The following is a 21,301-nucleotide window of genomic DNA, read 5'->3' on the forward strand; positions in this document are numbered from 1 at the left end:
AGTTTTACAAATGGAATAAACACCAAATGACTATAGAGCCAAGTTCATGAACATTTCCAGGTATATCTAATTTAACTAGAAAAAAACGCATTTTTTTTCTTTTGATTCATTAAGTTATACATTACTCTCAGAAAAATCAGCAATGTGGTTCTGGCAATGTATAGTAGTCCTGACACTTCTCTTAGCAAAAGGCATTTTTTCTGCATCAGCACTAAATGCTGGCCAAATAGCATGACCTTGGCCTTCTATCTAAACTCTTACAATTTTTAAAAATCCAGTGGTAGAAACGAAGTCTCTGTAGAGATATGGATGACTTACTGGTAACAGAAAGTTCAGCCTCCATAACTACTGATGGCTATGCTTCCGTTTATGTTTTCCCTAAGCCATAACTATTTAAAATGTTACTGTAAGCATTCTGAGTTGTCCCATTTGTTGGTATATAACTCTCCTACGTAAATATATAGAACAAATCATATTAATTAAAATAAATTGCTTGGATAGTTAGATTGTGTCGCAGATTGTCTCCAAAGGCTATAAATTCAAATTAAGGGTTTTGCAGCTTGTTCCTGAGCTTGGAAAGATTCCTTTTACTGCATTAGGAGTAGCAGAAGAAATCAACTACCTTACAAAAGAACATTCATTTGAATTCTTGCAGAAATGGCTGGCTGAAATGCATAGGTAGCTGGTTATCATAATCATATAACCAACTCTTGGTTGAAGCAAGCAACCAAACTGCTCATTCCTGATGGCAAGTGTTGATACTTAATAGTTTTGAGTATCGATTTTCATAGACATAACTGTATTTACCTCTAAATATTTTAAATATACATTTCTATCTATTCCATTTCTTTCTATAATATTTATTTCTATATATGTTATGTTATAAAATTGAGTTCTAGGGATTCTTAATATTATATTAAGAAATTGTGATGTGTTTCTGTAAAATAAATAAACCTTATTTTCTGGATATTAAAGTGTTCAATTAGGTCAAAATAATTTGTGGGGAGTTGGAATAACTCACTTTGCTTATTTTAAGAAAAGCCCATGTTGTATAACTTCCAAAGACAAAGATGTAACTGCCATTTATAGTCTTCTATAACAGTTGAATGTGCTTTACATTTCATGGAAACCTCAATAATATTTAAAACAAAATCACAATCTATCTGTAAATTTGAAAATAAAGCAGTACAGATAAATGATATTCTTAACTGTTTTTGACCTTTTTTTGTGAATGAATTTCCTTAATGCTTTCCTTTTTCCTATTGAATTCTCCCCAAACCAGCATACCTTTATTAGCTTGAGGGAGTAACTAAATTAAGTTAGAAATAGGTTTGTAAAGCTCTCTCTCCTCCCTTATCAAAGTGGGATTTTTGCCACCCTCCCATTCCCAAATGCGCCTACGGAAAACGGTGTAAGGCCTTGTGACTCCCATGGAGGACCCCTATAACTACTGTAGAGATTCAACATAAAGTTCAGAGAAAAGCAAAACTTTCAACGTGTTAAAAATTGCAACCTACAAGGAAATTTTAAATTATTCTATTTTAGAGAAGATAAAGCTAAGCAATAAATCGTCTAGGTTATATGAAAAGAATAATGTTGATTTCTCCATTTCCACTAAATGTATGCTAAAGGAGTTGAACTGAAACTATATCCATATCTTAAAACTCAAGTTTTAAAACACGAGGCAAAAGTGGTTGTAGATTTGCATCACTTGGAGAATGTAGCAGAAAGAGGGTAGGTCTGGTCTATTAAGTATGGTATTGTAAAGACCTGTCGCCAAAGGAAGAGACTAACACCCTAATCCTGTAGTTTATGTGGATGAAGAGATAGAGCTACTAAAATATGGTGTCATTTGTATTCAAGGTGATTAGATTCAAAGCTGATTTTCTGGTTTATAATAGATTTCTCATAACTATTCATGAATCACAATACTCATGAAGTTATTCTCAAACATAGGAGAGGCTTATATCTGTCCTCTCCCTAAAGTTTGTCCTTTGGGACCAAGTGCTACTCAGAATCATCTTCCCATAGAAATGTCTTTGAAGAAAAACATCAAATTCTATAGTTTCCAATTTACCATAGAATTTGATGATGACTTCACTACTCAAAAAAAAAATCACGGGGGGCTGGCCCCGTGGCCGAGTGGTTAAGTTCGCGCGCTCCGCTGCAAGCGGCCCAGTGTTTCGTTGGTTCGAATCCTGGGCGCGGACATGGCACTGCTCATCAAGCCACGCTGAGGCAGCATCCCACATGCCACAACTAGAGGGACCCACAACGAAGAATATACAACTATGTACTGGGGGGCTTTGGGGAGAAAAAGGAAAAAATAAAATCTTTAAAAAAAAAATCAGGGTGTTTTTCTGTCATTAATGTTGCTATCTTTCCAATGAGTGAGAAAGGATATGAATTATTCCTTAAGGCAACCTCAGATTGCTTCACTAGTCAAGGAAGAAATGCCTAAATTATGCCTTTCCCATGAACAACTGCTAAAATAAAGCCTAAGGAAATGGCACTAGTGCCTTATCTTACCACTGACATGTCATACTTAAACTGAAATAGTCTACAAAATCTTTATGGGACTTAAAATTGTTACTCACTCCAGCCCATATGATGAACTCTGTGAATCTGAATAAGCTCTCTGAGGACAAGACCATACCCAGCTCCTTTCACTTCTACTTTACCTAGCACCGCGTTTTGAAGTTAGCCAACTCTCAATAAATGTTTGCTGGATGAATGGACAAATTAATCATCTACAGTAAAACTATTCTAAAATGTGGCTGATTGAGATAGCTATCAAATAAACCATAAAGGAAGGCAGATCTCTCAAACCTAAGTTCCATGTACTAAAAGCCTATTAACAGGCAGGATAACTTATAAGGTCTTCTAATTCCAGCCTATAACAGTCTTATGTAGGGGTCCACTACGATTAATTTCCTACCATTGCCACTCATTGAGACAGAGTTTTCCGAGAGTCTTTCCTAATTTGGGCCAGTCTTCTATTTCTTCTATATCTACAGCACCATATCCTAAGAACTGGTATAGTCTATAGAGCTGTTCTAGTCTTAGAGACTTCTGGGTCATAAAACAGATTTAAGTTTGCTTAGTTAGTGTTGTATATTCTCATCCTTTAAAAATTAAGAACCTAAATATTTATTCTCAATTAATTACATTAACTAGAATGAAAAAGTGAATGATTATGTTTTACTGATGGCTTTGCTTTACTGAAGCAAAATTATAATTTCTAAGAATTAACTGTGATAAATTCATGAGAACTAAAATGATGGAACCCTTTTATTACAATACTATTGTATACTTTTGAGGGGCTTCTAAACTAATGAGAGAAGCAAGGCGATCAACAACCAGAGATCCAAATGAGACCAACGGAATGAAGTTACATACTTCATTATAAGTGGTACAGAAAGTCAGAGTAAGGAAAAGGTTATTGGGATAAATCATGGTGTCTACATTCCAGTGTAGACTATGACCTAAAAAAAGTACTTTGGTAACCAAAGCTTGTTTTAAAACTTTTTACATTGGTCAAAAATACTAGTCTAGTATCAAATAACATGAAGTTACTGAATATCTTATTTTCCTTATGCTATCATCTCATTCTTAAAAACGATGTGGGGATGGTTAGTAAATGAATGAACTTGCAGGAAGTTGTTGTTATCTTTTGGTATGATCATTGAATTTAAGACTGTACGAATCAACTAATGATGTAGAAACTAAGGACAAGGAGACTAATTTTAAGGCTCTAAGGACCTTTGCTGTTATTATTCATACAAATAACAATTTAACAATACCTTTATGAAATACCAGCTACTACCCATTGTGATACTGGTGGTTAAAGGTTATTGTTTCTTCAATCCACCTAAGAATAACATAGTTATGCTTAAGTTTCTAACACATCCCTATCAACAGATATTTTGTGAGTCCTTAAAGTGTACAGAGTATAGTATACAAAGCACTATGTTATTTATTACTTGAAATATGTTCTTTCAAATAAAATATTTGGAATAAAAGCTATAGATAATTAAAAGTCTTCCTCAAGGAACTGCAAGTATAGATGAAAAAATACTACATGTGAAAAATTTAAAAAACAATGTTATCATCAAATAACAGCTCAAGAACGCAATAGGGGAGATGGAACAAAGCAATATGTGGTTAATTGAGCAAAATAGTGCTGATATTAGGTACTATAGGACTCAAAGGAGAAGGGCAACCATATCAGGGTTAAGTAGTTGGGAAGGACTTCGTAAAAGATGAGGAGTGTGGACTGAGTCTGAAAAATGAGCTGGTTTCAAGGATATGGAAAGGCATTTCAGGTGAGTGGAATAGCAAAAGCAGACATGCAAACACGGGAAAACATAAGGCAGAAGACAATAAGGAAAATAATTTTCTCCCTGAGGACAGATAGTGGTAGCTAAACAGAATTACTACCAAGCTAGAACATTAAGACTGTAAACTCTCTAGGCAGGACAGTCATTGCAGGTTTGGTCTAGCAGTGGTGTGAGGCTTGAGCTCACTTGTATGCACTGTTCAGGCAATGAAATCATGAGCACCCGTCATTCTGCACACAATTTCAATGTAGGAGGGGGTTCTTCCCACACCACCAAGCAATTCTCTGACACCAGCTGGGTGTCCTACAATTCAACGCAATTCTGAGACTATCTACCTGTGGATGGCATCAGATCCCACAGGTTGAAGGCTCAGTCCCACAAGACTGTGCCCTCACTTCAGATGCCAATCTCAAGTCCAAGTTGTCACTTGTGCTTCTAACCAACCTGGCTATACATTGGAGGTTCCATTGACCCCCTCCTTGAGTTCAATTAATTTGCTAGAGCAGCTCAACAGAGCTCAAAGAAACATTTTACTTACTAGGTTACTGGTTTATTACAGAAGAATATAACTCAGTAACAGCCAGATGGAAGAGATGCATAGGGCAAGGTATGGGGACAGGACAGAGCTTCCATGCCCTCTCCCAGCATGTCACTCTCCCCAAATCTCCACTTGCTCACCAACGCAGAAACTCTCTGAACCCTGTCATTTTGGGTATTTATGGAGGCTTCAGTACATAAGAATGATTGATTAATTCATTGGCCGTTGGTGACTGAACACAATCTCCAGCCTCTGTCCCTCCCCCAGGTAGAGGGTGAGAATGAAAGTTTCAGCCCTCTGGTCACATGGTTGGCTCCACTGGTAACCAGCCCCCAACCTGAGGTGCTTTCCAAAAGTCACCTTATTAACATAACAAAAGACACCTTATAGCTCTCATCACAGGACATTCCAAGAGTTTTAGGAGCTCTGTGCCAGAAACTGGGATAAAGATCAAATATGCATTTCTTATTATAAATCACAATATCACAGCACCTGAAATGTGGACTGATGGCAGGGCGATGAATGTGAGAAATGATTGCAGAGTAAGTTCTCCCTGAACTGGTGACTGACTGTGTGGACAAGATCGGGAGTGGAGGCATAAAGTGCTTTGTAAAGTCAGACCTTCCGTCACTGCGTGTGCAGGTAATGGTGAGTTTGAATAATTTAAATATATATGTATGAACAAATATATGTATGAATGATGAATATAATCGAAGCAGGAGTGAAAATGACCATCATAAAGTTGGGTTTAGAAAACTTGGGACAAAAATGAAGTTTAAGGATACTGAATTAGAGTTTGGGAGACAGACGCATTACAGATATGGAGACAACAGCTGAATCCACGAGAGTAGATGTGGGGCTCTCCAGGGGGGAAGAGAAGATGGCCTAGGACTAATCCTGAGGAAAGCCCACGTTTACAGGAGCACAGGAAGAAGAGAAGAGACCTCCTTTTCCCCTGAGTTGAACGTCCCTTTGAAGGAGGGAGCTTGCACCATGTTGTGCAGAGGAGCAGTGAAGGACAGGACAAAAAGGTTTGTTCGAGGAGCATAAAATCCAGTATGACTTCACTTTCCACTCCTCAGCTACCAACTGGTAGGACAATTTGAAATCATTAATTTGGCCAGATGGTTAATGTTGTTTAACAGTACAATTAACTAATAAATAATTGTAAAGCACTTTGCAAATATAAAGTACTACATAAATGTTTAATAATAACACTAAATCAGCAGGCTTATTTCAAGTCGTATTTTTATCTCCAAGTGTTTTATCGGTGTTTCAGGAGAACTGCCAATAATATGATCGAATGCCATCATTACAGATTGTATTTGAAAAATACAACAATGGGATTGTAAGAAAACAGAAACAGCTTTGGCCGTGCTAGGCTGAACAGAGTGAGCCAGCATAAAACGTCTCTCTGTGAAAGAGAAGAGGGAATGACAACATGATCCTAGAAATGTGTAACTGACCACTGAGTGGAACCACTCAGCAACTTCATTTTACCCACATGTTTCTAAGAAAGAGAATTTGTCAGATAAAACCATGTGAAGGGCACAGGGCAGGAGAAGCAGCATCAAGGTAGAAGCTCTGGGGAAGCCACTTGATACAAGTAGAGTCTTATAAAATAATGGCAACATTTTATGAGTTCATAGCTCACTTACTCTTTACAATAACGTGTTAAGATGTATACCCTTAGCATCCCTTATTTTGCAGTTGAGAAAACTGAGGCACAGAGAGGTTATAAAACTTGCCCAATATCTCACAGCTAGTAATAGGCAGAGTCAGGATTCAGACCTAGACAGTATGGTTCCAGTGTCTGCTAGCATGAATCTGGAGAAGATTTTATTTCCCTGATAAAATGGGACCAGTGCAACTGGTGTGCCCCTTCCTCTTTTTTCCTGCCTAAAAACAAAGACAAGGTGCTGAAGCTGCAACAACCATCTTGGAACCATGAAGTAAAGGACAAGAGAACCAGAGACATCAGTCCTGCTGTTGTCAAGCTATTTAACACAGCTGCAGTCACTCACCTCTGGATTTCTTGTAATGTGAGAAAAATAACCCCCTGTTTGTTTAAGCAACCACAGTCAGGTTTTCGGCTATCCGCAACCTGAACCAATATTCCAAATAATAATGATAATAATAATATTAGTTATCACTCATTGAGTGTTTGCTATGAACCATGCACTATTTTATGTGTTTTATATATAGTACTTAGTCGTTTCATCCTCACTACAACTCTATGAAGCAGGCAATTATTATTCCCATTTTATAGGTAAGGAAACTGAGGCATAGTTTATCTGGCTTGCCCAAGGCCACACACCTTATAAGAGATTCAAATCCAGCACCTGGCTTCTAAATCCCCACTCTTCAGCAAATAATATTCTAAGCAGTGAAACACTAAAGCCATTTCAATTAAAATTGCAAATTAGATAGGGACGCTTCAACATTATTTTGGAGATTCTAGAGAACGTTCCTAGCAGGGATGCTATTGACATTTTGAGAAGACAACTCTTCATTGTTTGGTATTGTTGCATATTAAAGATAGTTACCATCTCTGTTCCCTGGGTCCTGGAAGCACTCTCTAAACAGTATCAACCAAAAAATACTCTCCACATTTCCCCATTGGGAGGCAGTGTCACCCCAGTTAAGAACCACGGTTCTAGAGCAGCACTAGAGTAGCGATTGGCAAACATTCTCTGTAAAAGTCTAATTGGTAAAAAGTTTAGGGTTTGTGGGGCATATGTTCTTAGTCGGTCTCAGTCACAGCTACTAAACTCTGCATTATAGAGTGAAATCAGTCATAGGCTGTTCATAAATAAATGAGCATGGCCATGTTCCAAGCAAAACATTCTGACCCCATTTTATAGATGAGAACCCTGAGGCTCAGAGAGATTAAGAAACTTGCCTGAGGTGACTCAACTAAGAAGAGAATGTGGCTTCAACCCAAAGGCAGAGTGATTCCTGCACTCTTATTCAGGATACTGCTGAGTTCACAGATTTTAGATGTTTTCTCCTAGCAGAGGGCATAGTAAATGCCTCTGAGAACTTCTCACACTCCTCATCTGTCTGGTGTTGGTTGCTCTTTCCTGCAGTAAGAGTGCCCCAGGGCTTGCTTCTGTGACAATCTAGACCCCACTACCAAGGGCATACTTTATGCTTAACCACTCCCCAAGCGTGGCTCTCCTGGTTGGCTCAGACACACAGCTATCCACAAAGCCCCCCAAAATAAAAGTCTATCAAACTGATCACTGGAATAGTTACTCACTGACCAATGACTGTTTTTATTTTGTACCCCTCAAATCTCATTTTAGATACCCAAACCCACCACTGCTCTCTGAGGTGAGCGGAAAGAGAAAGCTCTTTGCCCATGGTCTGGTACATGTAAAATATTAGCTAACATTCCTATAACATACAAAGGAGCAGGCAGATACCTCTGGTCCAGGTCTGAGTGTATGTGTAAATCCACGAAGACCTACCAAGGCTGAGAACCCCCAAGTCAATCTGAGCAGTGGTGGTGAGCAAAGTTGTGACTGCTGGTTCTGTTCGAGCATCTCAGCCCAGGTTTTAGGGTCCCTGTTGTGTTTGGATAGGTAAAGGGACCTCTAGTCAAGGGTAGGCCAAGCTCCCCCACCCAGAAGCCATACAGATGGAGCAGATTCAAGAAGATAGTTAAGATTATGGTACAGATCACTGGGGTCTCGTGGGATTTTGCTGCTCATCAGTGTCTATGACACAACATACCCACTGCCACCAGCTGGAGGGGTGGTCAGGTGGCAGCTTTTTCTACAGTAGACAGGGCGGGAGTTTAGCAATAATGAAAGAGTAGGCTCCCAAAGTCAGGAAAGACAAAAATATCAATTCATAATGTTTTTTAGGGAAAACTAGAATATGCTGGTTCCAAAATTTTTTGGTTTCTGTAGGGACATGCTTCTACTACAGATTTTAAATATATTAGAAGAAACTAGGGATAAACATTTTAAACAGATTGCCCAGTCAATTGTGTTCTACCAAGTGATAGATTATTTTCTCTTCCAATAGTTTTTTGATAGAATTGATTTGTTTTTATACTGTGTTAACAAAGCCCAAAACTCTATGATGGAATTAGAGAGAAACTTCTCTTAAGAACCTATAGATATGAAATATGACAACATTTGTGAAAAATACACATTTCAAGTCCCTAATGCATTTATTCAATAAAAATAAAATTATTAGGGAAAATGTGGTTCTAATATTTTTTCTCCTATCTTTGCGTAATTTCTTATTGTCTAATGAAATGATTTCTTGTTAATAAGCACAAAGCAAATATAAGAAGTTTGTGGTAGGTAAATAACTTTGCCTAATATCCTTAATTACTAACAGCTCGACTATACTGTGAAGTGCCTATAATTGTCATGAAGCTTCAAAAATCCTTATCTTAGATTCTATTAAGTATACAATTCATTTAAATTATATTAATTATACAGATTTTTTAATGAAGCAGATAGAGTGTGCTTTCAATTTTCACAAGTAGAGACAATGATCAAAATATTTAAGTGCACATTGCATATTTTGTTCTCTTGATATACATTCATAAAATGATTCATTTACTCAGTACAGTATGTATTAACACCTTTTTGTGGGAGAAAAAAGGCAAACCTAATTTTTCATGTTTGGATTTCCTTAAGAATATTTATATGAATTTTAGAAAGTTCTTTTTATCAATATCTAGACCAATTCAGGTAACGTTTTTCAGGAAATGAAATATTTAAATTATTTTTAACAGTAATTAATGACACCTGTAAAATGGTTTTAAAACCATGGTTGGTGTTGCATTTACAAGCCCAGACTCCAGAGCCTGATTCTCTGAATTTAATCCAAAGATACCTGGACAAGTAACATTAACATTCTGGCCTCAGTTTACTCCTTTATAGAATGGGAATAATAACATTTTGTAGCAAGGATTTAAAGAGTAATCTATCAAGTGTTTAAAACAATGCTTAACCCATAGTTAGTGCTATATAAGCATTTTCCAATGTTTATTTTCCTGCTTGGAAGGAGTTCAATTTGACATGCAAATTAATATGATGCCTAAGTTTAACTATATAAAATGGTGGGTGTCAGTGTTTTATCTTTAAAATTCCATGAAAGCAGTATAAGGTAACTTCATAGGCTAACTTTTAAAACCCAAAATACTGATTTTAGGAGTATTGCCCCTTATGACATTGCTTTGAACAGCATGGTGGTGAAAAATCTCTATCCTTCAAGTTGTCATTAAAACCTGTATAACCAATGACCTAACTCTGACCACATGGGAACGTATGGAGAAACTCAGATGGCCCAAAATAGTAGTTTTTAGATCCAGCCAAGGTTGGTGCTAGGAAATGAGTTGAATCCAAGGCAGCAGCTGAAGAAGAAATGTAAATTAAACCCAGGTCTAATCTCTCAGATGGTCTCCCCTATCTCTCCACTCTTCTCTTCCCTCTTGTGTTATACATGCCACCTCCCCGGGCTGGCCGGGGCATGTTGAACACAGTGCTCCAACAAGGAAAGCTGTGTGGGAACCAGGATCCTACTAGCAGGCTTCTAAGGAAATGCAGTGCCCGTGCTTTCTTTTCAGCGCTCAAACAAAACCAGAAAAATCTCACCCCAAACTTGGTATGCTTTCCTCATGTCTGACAGGCTGTTTGTTATCCAGGAGTTCTGACTATAATGAAATAGGGGGCTTCTGGAAGACATTCAGCGAACAGCTACTTGTTTGTGGTTAGAAATCCTATCCCCTTGAAGCCCTTACAACAGAGGGTTTTTTAGGATGTATCAACATTGGTTTTAAAATCCTTTTGTGACAGCGTATCAGGGTGGATGGCTTAGGGGTTGGCAGAAATAGGAGTGAGGAAAAGAGAGGAAATCTATGCAGACAATTCCCTGTTGGAGTGCTGGACCAGTCTGGGGAGGTGGCATATTTGAGAGACGAAGAAGAGAAGGAAGGATTAACTGTACTTGGGTTATTGTGATAATATTGACTTTGCAAGATTATATACATATATAGTTCCATATTCTAACATTTTGTTCTATATCTCCCAATCACCCAGAATTAGAAAGTGTTGACTCTTTTCCTTAAGCAAATGCTATATGGAACCTTGCTTAACAATTGGCTACTTTTCTTGGGTGATATAACTTGATTACTTCAAATCTGATCTTATTTCTGGGAATGGACTGATCTGTCTTTAAGGTATATTCAATTTAGCTTGATATTCTTCTTGCTGCTAAAGTCTTCCTGGCAAACCTGTCTGCAACTGAAAGCCACTGCTATGTTGACCAGTGAGGGAAAAATACTATGAAAATTATCTGCATATTACTTGCTAATTCTAGATTTTATTTATATGCACGTATATCTAGATAGGTGGTCCCCTGGTTAATATTCGACACTTTCCTACCGCAGCCTGGGTTTGCTTCCTGGTCAGGGACCCACACCACTGGTGTGTTGGTTGTCAAACTGTGGCAGCTGCATGTTTTTCGGATGCTGAAATCTACGCCACCCGTGTGTCACATACCATCAGTGCCACCGATGGTAGACAGGTTTCAGCGCAGCTTCTAGACTAAGACAAACCAGGAAGAAGGACCTGGCAACCCAGTTCTGAAAAAATTGGCCCCAAAAACCCTATGACTAGCAGTAGAGCATATCACAATGCCCGGAAAGTGAGAGGATGGCACAGAAAGACTGGGCAGGGCTCTGCTCTGCTGTACCCAGGGTCGTCAAGAGTCAATTGGAATCGACTCAAGGACACTTACAACAACAGTATCCTAATAAGCCTTATGAATTTTTATAATCTAGAAATACAGAAACCTCATTTAAAACAATACTTTAAAACTTTATCCTGGAGTGGAGCTGGCTTGCACTACCTTCCTCTCCCATTCTCCTGGCCCGCTCTGCAGGAGCAGTGCCAGTGAATTGTGTTGCTCGAGAGGCAGTCAGCACAAGAATAAACAAGGAGAAACACACGCCTCAATAAACCAGCGACTACACATACTCAAGCCTTGAATAACTGAGTGTTGACAGTAGTTTGGAAGTTAAAAAAACACTAAAATGTAATTTTTCTTTTAGGTGGGAACTGAGGAAGGATGAAAGACTAGAAGAGGATGAAAAAGCAATGCTGGAACATTTAAAACGAATTTGCACCATCCAGAACTCTTCTGCCTCAGATAACACAGAGGAACAGTAATCTGCAGAAAACAGCAACAGCTTTATTTTAGGAAATAATCACATGTAATGAAGTAGGATTTTTACTATAGTCAGAATGAACCTCAGATGTGCTGTGAGGCATGAAACCAATGACTGAGTAATCTCTGAACTGAAAAGGAATACAGCACATAAAGAATAAAGTGCTACATATTTTTTCTTTTAAAAATAATTTCGAATGTTTTTCTTTCCTCAATATTTCTCTGTATATGGTATAACTGCTGCCATCTCGTGTTCCCTTTGAATTATTTTTTTTTCTTCTTTCAGTCTTGAAGTATCTATGACAACAAGCAAAATGTTCAGAAATCTTTTCCCTAAGGATTTTTAAATACAACATTTGGATGTTAAGTTGAATGGACTCACATAGCCCCCTGAGGGTCATCTGAAAATTTCAATGTAATTGTGTTGGTGTAGCCTAAGTCCAGGTCTTAATTGCTTTTAATACCCACCGTTGTACCAGCTTCCTCTCCCATACCCTCTTCCTCATCCAATTTATCTTAATCATAGCCACAAAAAACAGTCTCCTGAAGTATAACTTTAATCATATCCCTGCTATAGTGGTTTTTCAAACATCAGATTCAAACTTCCAATCGTATGCTTTCAGAACCTATACCCAATGGCTCCATGTTCAGGCAACTGCCCATCATCCTGTTGGCTCAAGCCACATGCCTGCCATTTTTCCCAACCAGAAACCATCTTTCTCCCAAAATTATGTTCAGAACTCACTCAAGCAATCTCTGTTCCACAGCTCTTTATTCCACAGTTTCTGCTACTTCTCTTATTTCCATTACATTGATACACACAGACACTAAGGAAACGGAATGTGTTCCAGTGTCCTCTGTGCCAAGGAAAGTAATATTTATTACATCCTTCCTATCACTGCCTGATAATAGATTATAAAGACCTTGAAGGCCTTGCAGTATAATATTGTGTCCCTTTATAACTATAGTCTCTCCAAATACCTACTGTAGTTATTCATCTACTGGGCAGTTAATGAACACAGTTGTTTGAAGGGCTGTCATTGAAAGAAGACAACAAAGACAATTAGAATATTGAGCAATCTATAGGAAATCTGCGAGAAGCTTTGTATAATGAACTATTTTAAACCATATGACGTCAAACATCGTGGTTTCTGATGTTCTCAGATTGTCCATGTTCCTACATTCTGTGATTTTTATAAAATACATGTAGACTACATGATTTCCAAAGGAAAGTACTCATGCATTTTTCAAAGAGTAAAAGCTTGGAGAGGAGAGCCCACCTTAGAAAATCTCTTGCATTATTTCTTTACATAAAAACCATCAATGTCCAGGTAGCCAGCTGCCTGCCAAATAACATATTTTATTTTTAAAGAATATACTTTAGTTAGCCAGTATAATCATGAACCAAGTGTTTTAAGACATGGTTGAAATAATTTCTAAAAATTCTATGCAGACCATTTAAAAAACTGTAAGAGGGGGCCAGCCCCACGGCCAAGTGGTTAAAGTTCCACACACTTCGCTTTGGCAGTCTGTGTTCGATCCCGGGTGCGGACCTACTCCACTTATCAGCCATGCTGTGGAGGCAGCCAGCATACAAAGTAGAGGAAGACTGGTACAGAGGTTAGCTCGGGCCTAATCTTCCTCAAACAACAACAACAACAAACTGTAAAAAATTTTTATGAGAATTGGACTCTCCATCTAATCTAACCTGTAAAATTACATAGCATTCAATATAAGGCAACAGTTGACTTTATTCCTTCAGCTTAGTGATGATCTATGTGCTAAATCTGCATAAATATGTTGTATTAGAATAGACACTAAAATAGAAAGTCAAAATAAAAATAAATTGATCCAATAAACTAAATGAAATTAGTTATAGGATTTCACATTTGGGTTCTTTGTCTTCTAAAATATTTAAAGTTCATCTTTTAACGTTATTTTTTATTGAATCTGTGCATTTCTAAATTAATCCTGGGAAGTGATTTAATTCCTCCAGAAAAAATTCTCTATGGATCTGTTTGGAAAGGAAAGAAATATAGTAAGGGAAGAATGGAATGAGTTGGAATGAGAGAAAAGTAGAAAAGAGAGAAGAGCTTGCAGAATTCTCTTCTACACTTGCTCAGTGAAATTACTATAGCCATAAGTGCAATAAAATTTATAGTTGGGAATGCTAAATGACAAGTCATTGATTTATCAGATCATTTTGACTTTATGCTAGATATGTTTTTAAAGTATGATAAGAAGTGGTATTTCAAAACGGTTATTCTTTCTCACCTTTATTTTGCATTTGTATAAGTTAACAACAGGAATGAAACCTAATACTTCATAACTCCCCATATGCTTATTATAAAAATATTATCTTTGTGTAAAATATTATCTTCCTTCTGTGTTATGTTTAACCATATTTTTATTTCATTATAAAGAGGTATCTATTTTATCATTGATTTAGCAGTTACTATGTGGAAATAGTGTGAATTAATTTTTAATTAAATATAGATGATAATGTATATTTCAGATATTTTACATTTTTGTCATGTCTGCCAAACGCTGTTCTGGAACTACCAACCAGGAAATGGGCAAAATAAATCACTTGTTTTGTCTACTAATATGTGCTTACTCAAAATGCCCTATTATCCCACTTCATATATTCCTAAGTCAAAGAAAGCTTCAGTTGGTTTATAATTAGCATTTCTTACTATAAAAAAAATTTTTTTTTGAGGAAGATTAGCCCTGAGCTAACTACTGCCAATCCTCCTCTTTTTGCTGAGGAAGACTGGCCCTGAGCTAACGTCCATGCCCATCTTCCTCTACTTTATACGTGGGATGCCTACCACAGCATGGTTTTTGATAAGTGGTGTCATGTCCTCACCCGGGATCCAAACCGGCGAACCCCGGGCCGCCGAGAAGCAGAATGTGCGCACTTAACTGCTGCGCCACTGTGCCGGCGCCTCAAAGATTTTTTAATGCTTTTCATTATACTTGAAACATTTCATAACAAAAAACATTAAAAAGCTGTATTCAACCTTAAAAAGGAAGGAAATCCTGTCACATGCTACAACGTGGATGAATTTTGAGGACATTATGCTGAGTGAAGTAAGACAATCACAAAAAGACAAATACTGTATGAACCCACACATATGAGGTATCTGAAGTGGTCAAATTCATAAAAACAAAGTAGAATGGTGGTTACTTGGGACGAAGAGGAGGGGAAAAGAGAAGTTGTTTAATAGGTATAGAGTTTTGGTTTTACAAGATGAAAAAGTTCCGGAGATCTGTTTCACAACAATGTGAGTGTAATTAACACTACTGAACTATATACTTGAAACAGTTAAGATGGTAGATTTTATGTTATGTTTTTTACCACAATAAAAAATGCTGTAGGTTGAATCTTCATTGATAAATATTCCTAACACGAGGCCTGAAAGCTCTTAAATTTTGAGGGGGAACTATGAGACCAGTATATTCAGCATCAGCTGTTATTCCACACAATGATAAAAACTACCTGCTTTGCCTTTGAGAAATGTTTTCAACAGGACCATCAGTAAAGCAGTAAGCTCTTGTTTCTGTAGAATTTAAAGAATCCAAAACTTTGTAAAAACCCTTTTCCCTTCAAAATAATGTAATAATTATTTGCATGAATAAAAATCTGTATTAGTTACTTATTGCTGTATAACAATAATACCAGAACTTGGCAGCTTAAAACAAGACACATTATTACTATCTCGTAGTCTCTGCATGTCAAATGTCTGGGAGTGATTTAGCAGGGTTCTCTGCTTAGAATCTCACAAGGCTGCAATGAAGCTGTAGCCAGGGCTGTGGTCTCATCTGAGGCTCAGTGAGGAAGGATCCACTTCCAAGCTCACATGGTTGTTGACAACATTCATTACCTTGCAGGCTATCAGACACAGGGCCTCTGTTTCTAGCCACATGAGTCTTCGCAAAATGCCCCCTGCTTCCTCAAAGTCAGCAAGGGACAGACAGTCTCCTTGAAAGATCAGTGTTACAATCGTATGGAACATAATCGCATGTATTTAATCATGCACATTCCATCACCTTTAGTAAATTCTAGTGGTTAAAAGCAAGTCATTCATTCCACCCATGCTTGAGGGGAAAGGGTCACAAAATAGCATGAATGCCAGGTGGTGGAGATGTTGGGAGCCATTCTGGAGTCTGTCCACAAGTTGGAATTTAGACCTTGAAGTATCCTATATGGGGGGAACCATGTAGGAAAGTGGAAGCAGAGCTGGACTAGGAATAAGAAGATCTGGGAGTTAGTGTTAGTTGCCATTTATCAACCAGCTACTATAAGCCAGGCTCTGTGCCAGATTCTTTGTAAGTAACTAAGATGCACAGTAAGTTTCCATTTCAAGATGGCAACATAGGAAGATCCTGAACTCACATCCTCCCTCAGCCATCCTCCCTACAGCCATATATGGAACAATTTCCTCTGAAATAAAAGCCTAAAAACTAGCAGAGCCATGACTACACATTGGGCAAAAGAGAAAAAAAAAAAAACAAACCACATCAAAGTGGATAGAAGAGGCTGAGAAAGAATCTCACCATCAAACCTACCCCTGGCACAGCAACCCACCATCAGAAGGGAACTCAAAACCCAGAGCTTCTCCCTGAGGAGTTAAGGGGTGGAATGCCACATCATGCACCCCAGCTTTTAAAGCCTCCACCTGAGGGAGGGGCCGCCAAAACATCTAGCTTTGAAGACCAACAGTGCTCTGTCCAAGAGACCCACAAGGCCATAGAAATCTGAGAGATGGCTCTTAAAGGTTCGCGTACTTGGACTCACTCGTCCCAGGGCTAGGTGCAGAAGCAGCTCATCCCATCCACACTTTATGTGAAAGAGGCTCATTTGCTAACCTTAAAGCATCGGTCTGAGGGGCAAGCATCTAACGCAACACAAATCTGTGGGCCTGCTAGAATACTCCCGGGGATGGAGGCTGGAGGGTGCTATCTTTTTTGTTGTTTCCTCAAACCCTAGGCCTCCCCAAAAGGGCACCATCTTTATGCTCTCCCTCTGCCTCTCTCCAGCCTGCAGGTGACATCTTTCTTTTCTTTCCAGTGGGTGCCACCTTTACAATCCCCCTCTTCCTCGCTCCAGCCAGTGGGCACCATTTGTACACCCTCCCTCTGCCACACTCCAAAGTGCAGTATCTCCTGGAGGGGAACTTTCGCATGCCTCTGCTGCCCCAGTTTTTGTGGCTGCCACCTAGGGGACACCTCTTAATCACCTGGCTCAGGAGGCTGGGGGCTTGCATTCCTGGGTCCTATGGGACAACAATTGGAGCAACAGTTCTTGGCAAACAACCGCCCCAGAGCACTGCACAGACAGTAGAGAGAAACACACTCCCAGTCTTTCTGGGAAAGGGGCCTGTCTGCTTGACCAGGAGCTTTGGCCTGAGAGGAAGGCTTCTGGTTGGGCACACATTGAGAGGCCTATGGAGGGGCTCTCAGGGAATGGAAGCTGGTGGAAGCAACCTGTGCTCTCCTTCTGTCTCACTCCAGCTCACTGATGTCTCTGAGAAAGGAGTTTATGCCAGTGTCTGATGCCCTGATATTTGTGGCTGCTGCTGTGGGACACTTGTACATCACCTGGCTCTGGTGGCCAAAGATGCATACGGTCGTGGATCCCTCAGGACCATAACCAATGGAGAAAGAATTCTTAAACAGCTATGACTCCCAGGGCACAGAAAGAGGCAACAGACCCAGAAGCTCAATCTTTCTGTCAAAGAGACTTATTGGTTTATCATCTCAGCTGCGGCACGAGGGGCAGGTTCCTAATTAAACACACACCTCAGGGCTGACTATAATCCTTCCCAGAAACCTCAGAGGACAGGTGCTATCTTCCCGCTCTCCTGCTGCTGCACTCAAGAGCACCAGTATCTCTCAGAGGGGAGCTTTTCAACACCTCTGGTGACTTGGTTTTTACTTCTAGTGCTCCAGTCTTTGGGGCTGCTGCCTAGAGGATGTCTCTAGATTGCCTGGCTCTGGTGGCCAAGGGGGCTTGTGCTCCTGGGTCCCATGGGACTGTAACATTCAAAAAGACAGTTCTTGGTAGGCTACCAGACACTACACAGGCAGTAAACTGAAACACAACCCAATGTTTCTGCAAAAGAGGCCTATTTGCTTGTCTTGGAGCTTCAGCCTGAGGGGTGGGCTTCAGGTTTGGCACACATCTAGAGGCTTGTGGAGGTGCTCTCAGGGAACATAGGCTGAGGGACACCATCTTTGAGGTCTCCCTCTGCCTTGTTGCAGCTTGCTGGTATCTCCCAGAAAGGAGCTTATGCACTTGTCTGGAGCCCTGATTTTTGCAACTGCTGCCAAAGGGAAACCTCCAGATCACTAGGCTCTGGTGGCCAGCGGGGCTCATGCTTGTAGTTTCACAGGACTGTGTGTATTTGAGTACATTAAAAGCTGGTGCCTCAGGGTCTTGTTTCCAATCAAACTGAATCTAGGTGTTGACTGAGATCCTCCCCTTTGGGACACTGACAGGTCTTGGCACATTTTCAACTACTGGGAGCTATTAAAAATAAAATAGGCTGCTTGGACAATCACAAAGATTTGAGAGACAAACAAGAGCTAGGGAAAGGTTGAATGATAAGGTTCATCTCCTACACAAGGCCACCCCTTCAAGATGGGGAGAGGTGGCTGTTTCATCTAATGCATAGAAACCAACACAGAGAGTCAAACAAAATGAAGAAATGAAAGAATATGTTCCAAAGGAAAGAACAAGATAAAGCCTGAGAAAAGAACATGAATGAAACAGAGATAAGTAATTTACCTGATAAAGTGTTAAAACTAATGATCATAGGGGCCGGCCCAGTGGTGTAATGGTAAAGTTCACACATTCCACTTCAATGGCCTGGGGTTCACAGGTTTGGATCCTGGGCATGGACCCACCCACTGCTCATCAAACTATGTTGTTGTGGCGTCCCACATACAAAATAGAAGAAGATTGGCACAGATGGTAGCTCAGTGACAATCTCCTTCCAGCAAAAAGATGAAGATTGGCAACAGAGGTTAGCTCAGGACCAATCTTGCTCACCAAAACAAAGTAATGATCAGAAAGATGCTCACTGAACTCAGGAGAAGAATGGATGAATACAATGAGAATGTCAGCAAAGAGATACAAAATATAAGAATGTACCAAACAGAAGTCACAGAGCTGAAGAATACAATAACTGGCTGAAAAATACACCAGAGGGATTCAACAACAGACTAGATAAAGAAGAAAAAAGGATCAGTGAACTGAAAGATGGGTCAGTGAAACTCACCCAATCAGAGCAGTAAAAAGAAAACAGAAGGCAAAAAGTGAAGATAGCTTAAGGGACATATGGGACAGCATCAAGCTAACATTCTTGTTACAGGGATCCCAAAAGGAAGAGAGAGAGAGAAAGGGGAAGAAAACTTATTTGAAGAAATAATGAAGGGTCAACCCCATGGCCAAGTGGTTAAGTTCACATGCTCTGCTTCAGTGGCCCAGGGTTTTGCCTGTTTGGATCCTGGACATGGACATGGCACCACTCATCAGGCCATGCTGAGGCAGTGTCCCACATAGCACAACCAGAGGCACTCACAACTAAAATATACAACTATGTACTGGGGGTGGGGGTTGGGGAGGAGGAGAAGAAGAAGGAGGAGGAAGAGGAGGAGGAGGGAAAGGGGAAGAGGAAGAAGAAGAAGAGGAAGAGGAAGAGAAAGAAGGGGAAGAAGTGGAGGAGGAGGAGGATTGGCAACAGCTTTTAGCTCAGGTGCCAATCTTTTAAAAAAAAAAGAAAGAAAGAAAGAATGGCTAAAAGCTTCCCCAATCTAGGGAAAGAAACAGACATCCAGGTCCAGGAAGTGCAGAGAGTTCCAAATAAGAGGAACTCAAAGAGATCCACACCCAGACACAGTATAATTAAAATGTGAGAAGTTAAAGACGAGGAGAGAATCTTAAAAGCAGCAAGAGAAAAACACCTGGTTACATATTAGGGAATCCCATAAGACTATGAGCAGATTTTCAGCAGAAACTTTGCAGACCATAAGGGAGTGGCATGAGATATCCAAAGTGATGAAAGAAAAAAACTTCCAACCAAGAATACTCTATCAGGCAAAGTTATCATTCAGAATTGAAGGAGAGATAGAGTTTTCTATATAAGTAAAATCTAAAAGAGTTCATCACCACTAAACCAGCCTTACAAGTAACATTAAAGGGACTTCCTTAAGTTGAAAAGAAAGGGCACTAATAAGTAACAAAAAACACATGAAAGTATAAAACTCACTAGGAATGGTAAATATATAGTAAAAGTAGTGGATTAACCAGTTATAAAGCTAGTATAAAGGTTAAAAGACAAAAGAATAAAATAAATAACTATAGTAATTAGTTAAGGGATAGACAAGATAAAAAGACATAAAATGTGACATTGAAAACATGTAATGTGGGGAGGGATTAAAAATATAGAGATTTAGAATGATTTCAAACTTATGTTGTTATTAACTTAAAACAGATTGTTATAATTGTAAGTTGCTATATGTAAGGCTATTGGGAAACACAAAGTAAAAACCTACAGCAGATATACAAAAGACCAAGAGTGAGGAATAGAAGCATACCACTAAAGAAAGTCATTAAGCCACAAAGGAAGAGAGCAAAATAAGAAGAGAACAGAAATCAACTACAAAACAGCTAGAAAACAAATAACAAAGTGGCAATAAGTACATACCTATTAATAATGACTTTAAATGTAAATGAACTAAATTCTCCAATCAAAAGACATAAAGAAACTGAATTAATAAAAAACAAGACTCATCTATATGCTACCTACGAGAGACTCACTTCAGATATAAGGACAAACACAGACTGAAAGTGAAGGGATGCAAATAGAAACCAGAAGAAAACTAGGGTAGCTATACTTACATCAGACAACATAGGCTTTAAAACAAAGACTGTAATAACAGACAAGGGCATTACATAATGTACAGAGGTAGAAAAAACAACAGGATTTAACATTTGTAAATATTTATGCAGCCAACATTGAGGCACCTAAAGCAAATATTGACAGACCTAAAGGAAACATAGACAACAGTACAGTAATAGTAGAGGACTTTAATATTCCACTTACATCAATGGATACATGATTCAGACAGAAAATCAATAAGGAAACATTGGCCTTAAATGACATGTTAGATCATATGGACTTAACAGATACATACAGAACATTCCATCCAAAAGCAACAG

The 21,301-nt window shown here is 39.0% G+C and overlaps 1 protein-coding gene across 4 annotated transcripts in view; it reads left to right on the plus strand.

Moving 5' to 3' along the window:
• KIAA0825 (KIAA0825 ortholog) overlaps positions 1 to 14,853 on the plus strand; it is a 372,960-nt gene extending 358,107 nt beyond the window's left edge. For all 4 annotated transcript variants that reach the window (XM_046668256.1, XM_046668255.1, XM_046668258.1 and 1 more), the window contains one exon: positions 11,957 to 14,853. In XM_046668256.1, coding sequence (XP_046524212.1) covers positions 11,957 to 12,074 — 118 coding nt within the window. In that variant the 3' untranslated portion in view covers positions 12,075 to 14,853. The remainder of the gene's footprint in view (positions 1 to 11,956) is intronic.
• The last annotated feature ends 6,448 nt before the right edge of the window (positions 14,854 to 21,301 follow it).

The sequence above is a fragment of the Equus quagga genome, chromosome 7, assembly GCF_021613505.1.
Source record: "Equus quagga isolate Etosha38 chromosome 7, UCLA_HA_Equagga_1.0, whole genome shotgun sequence".
Classification (NCBI taxonomy): domain Eukaryota; kingdom Metazoa; phylum Chordata; class Mammalia; order Perissodactyla; family Equidae; genus Equus; species Equus quagga.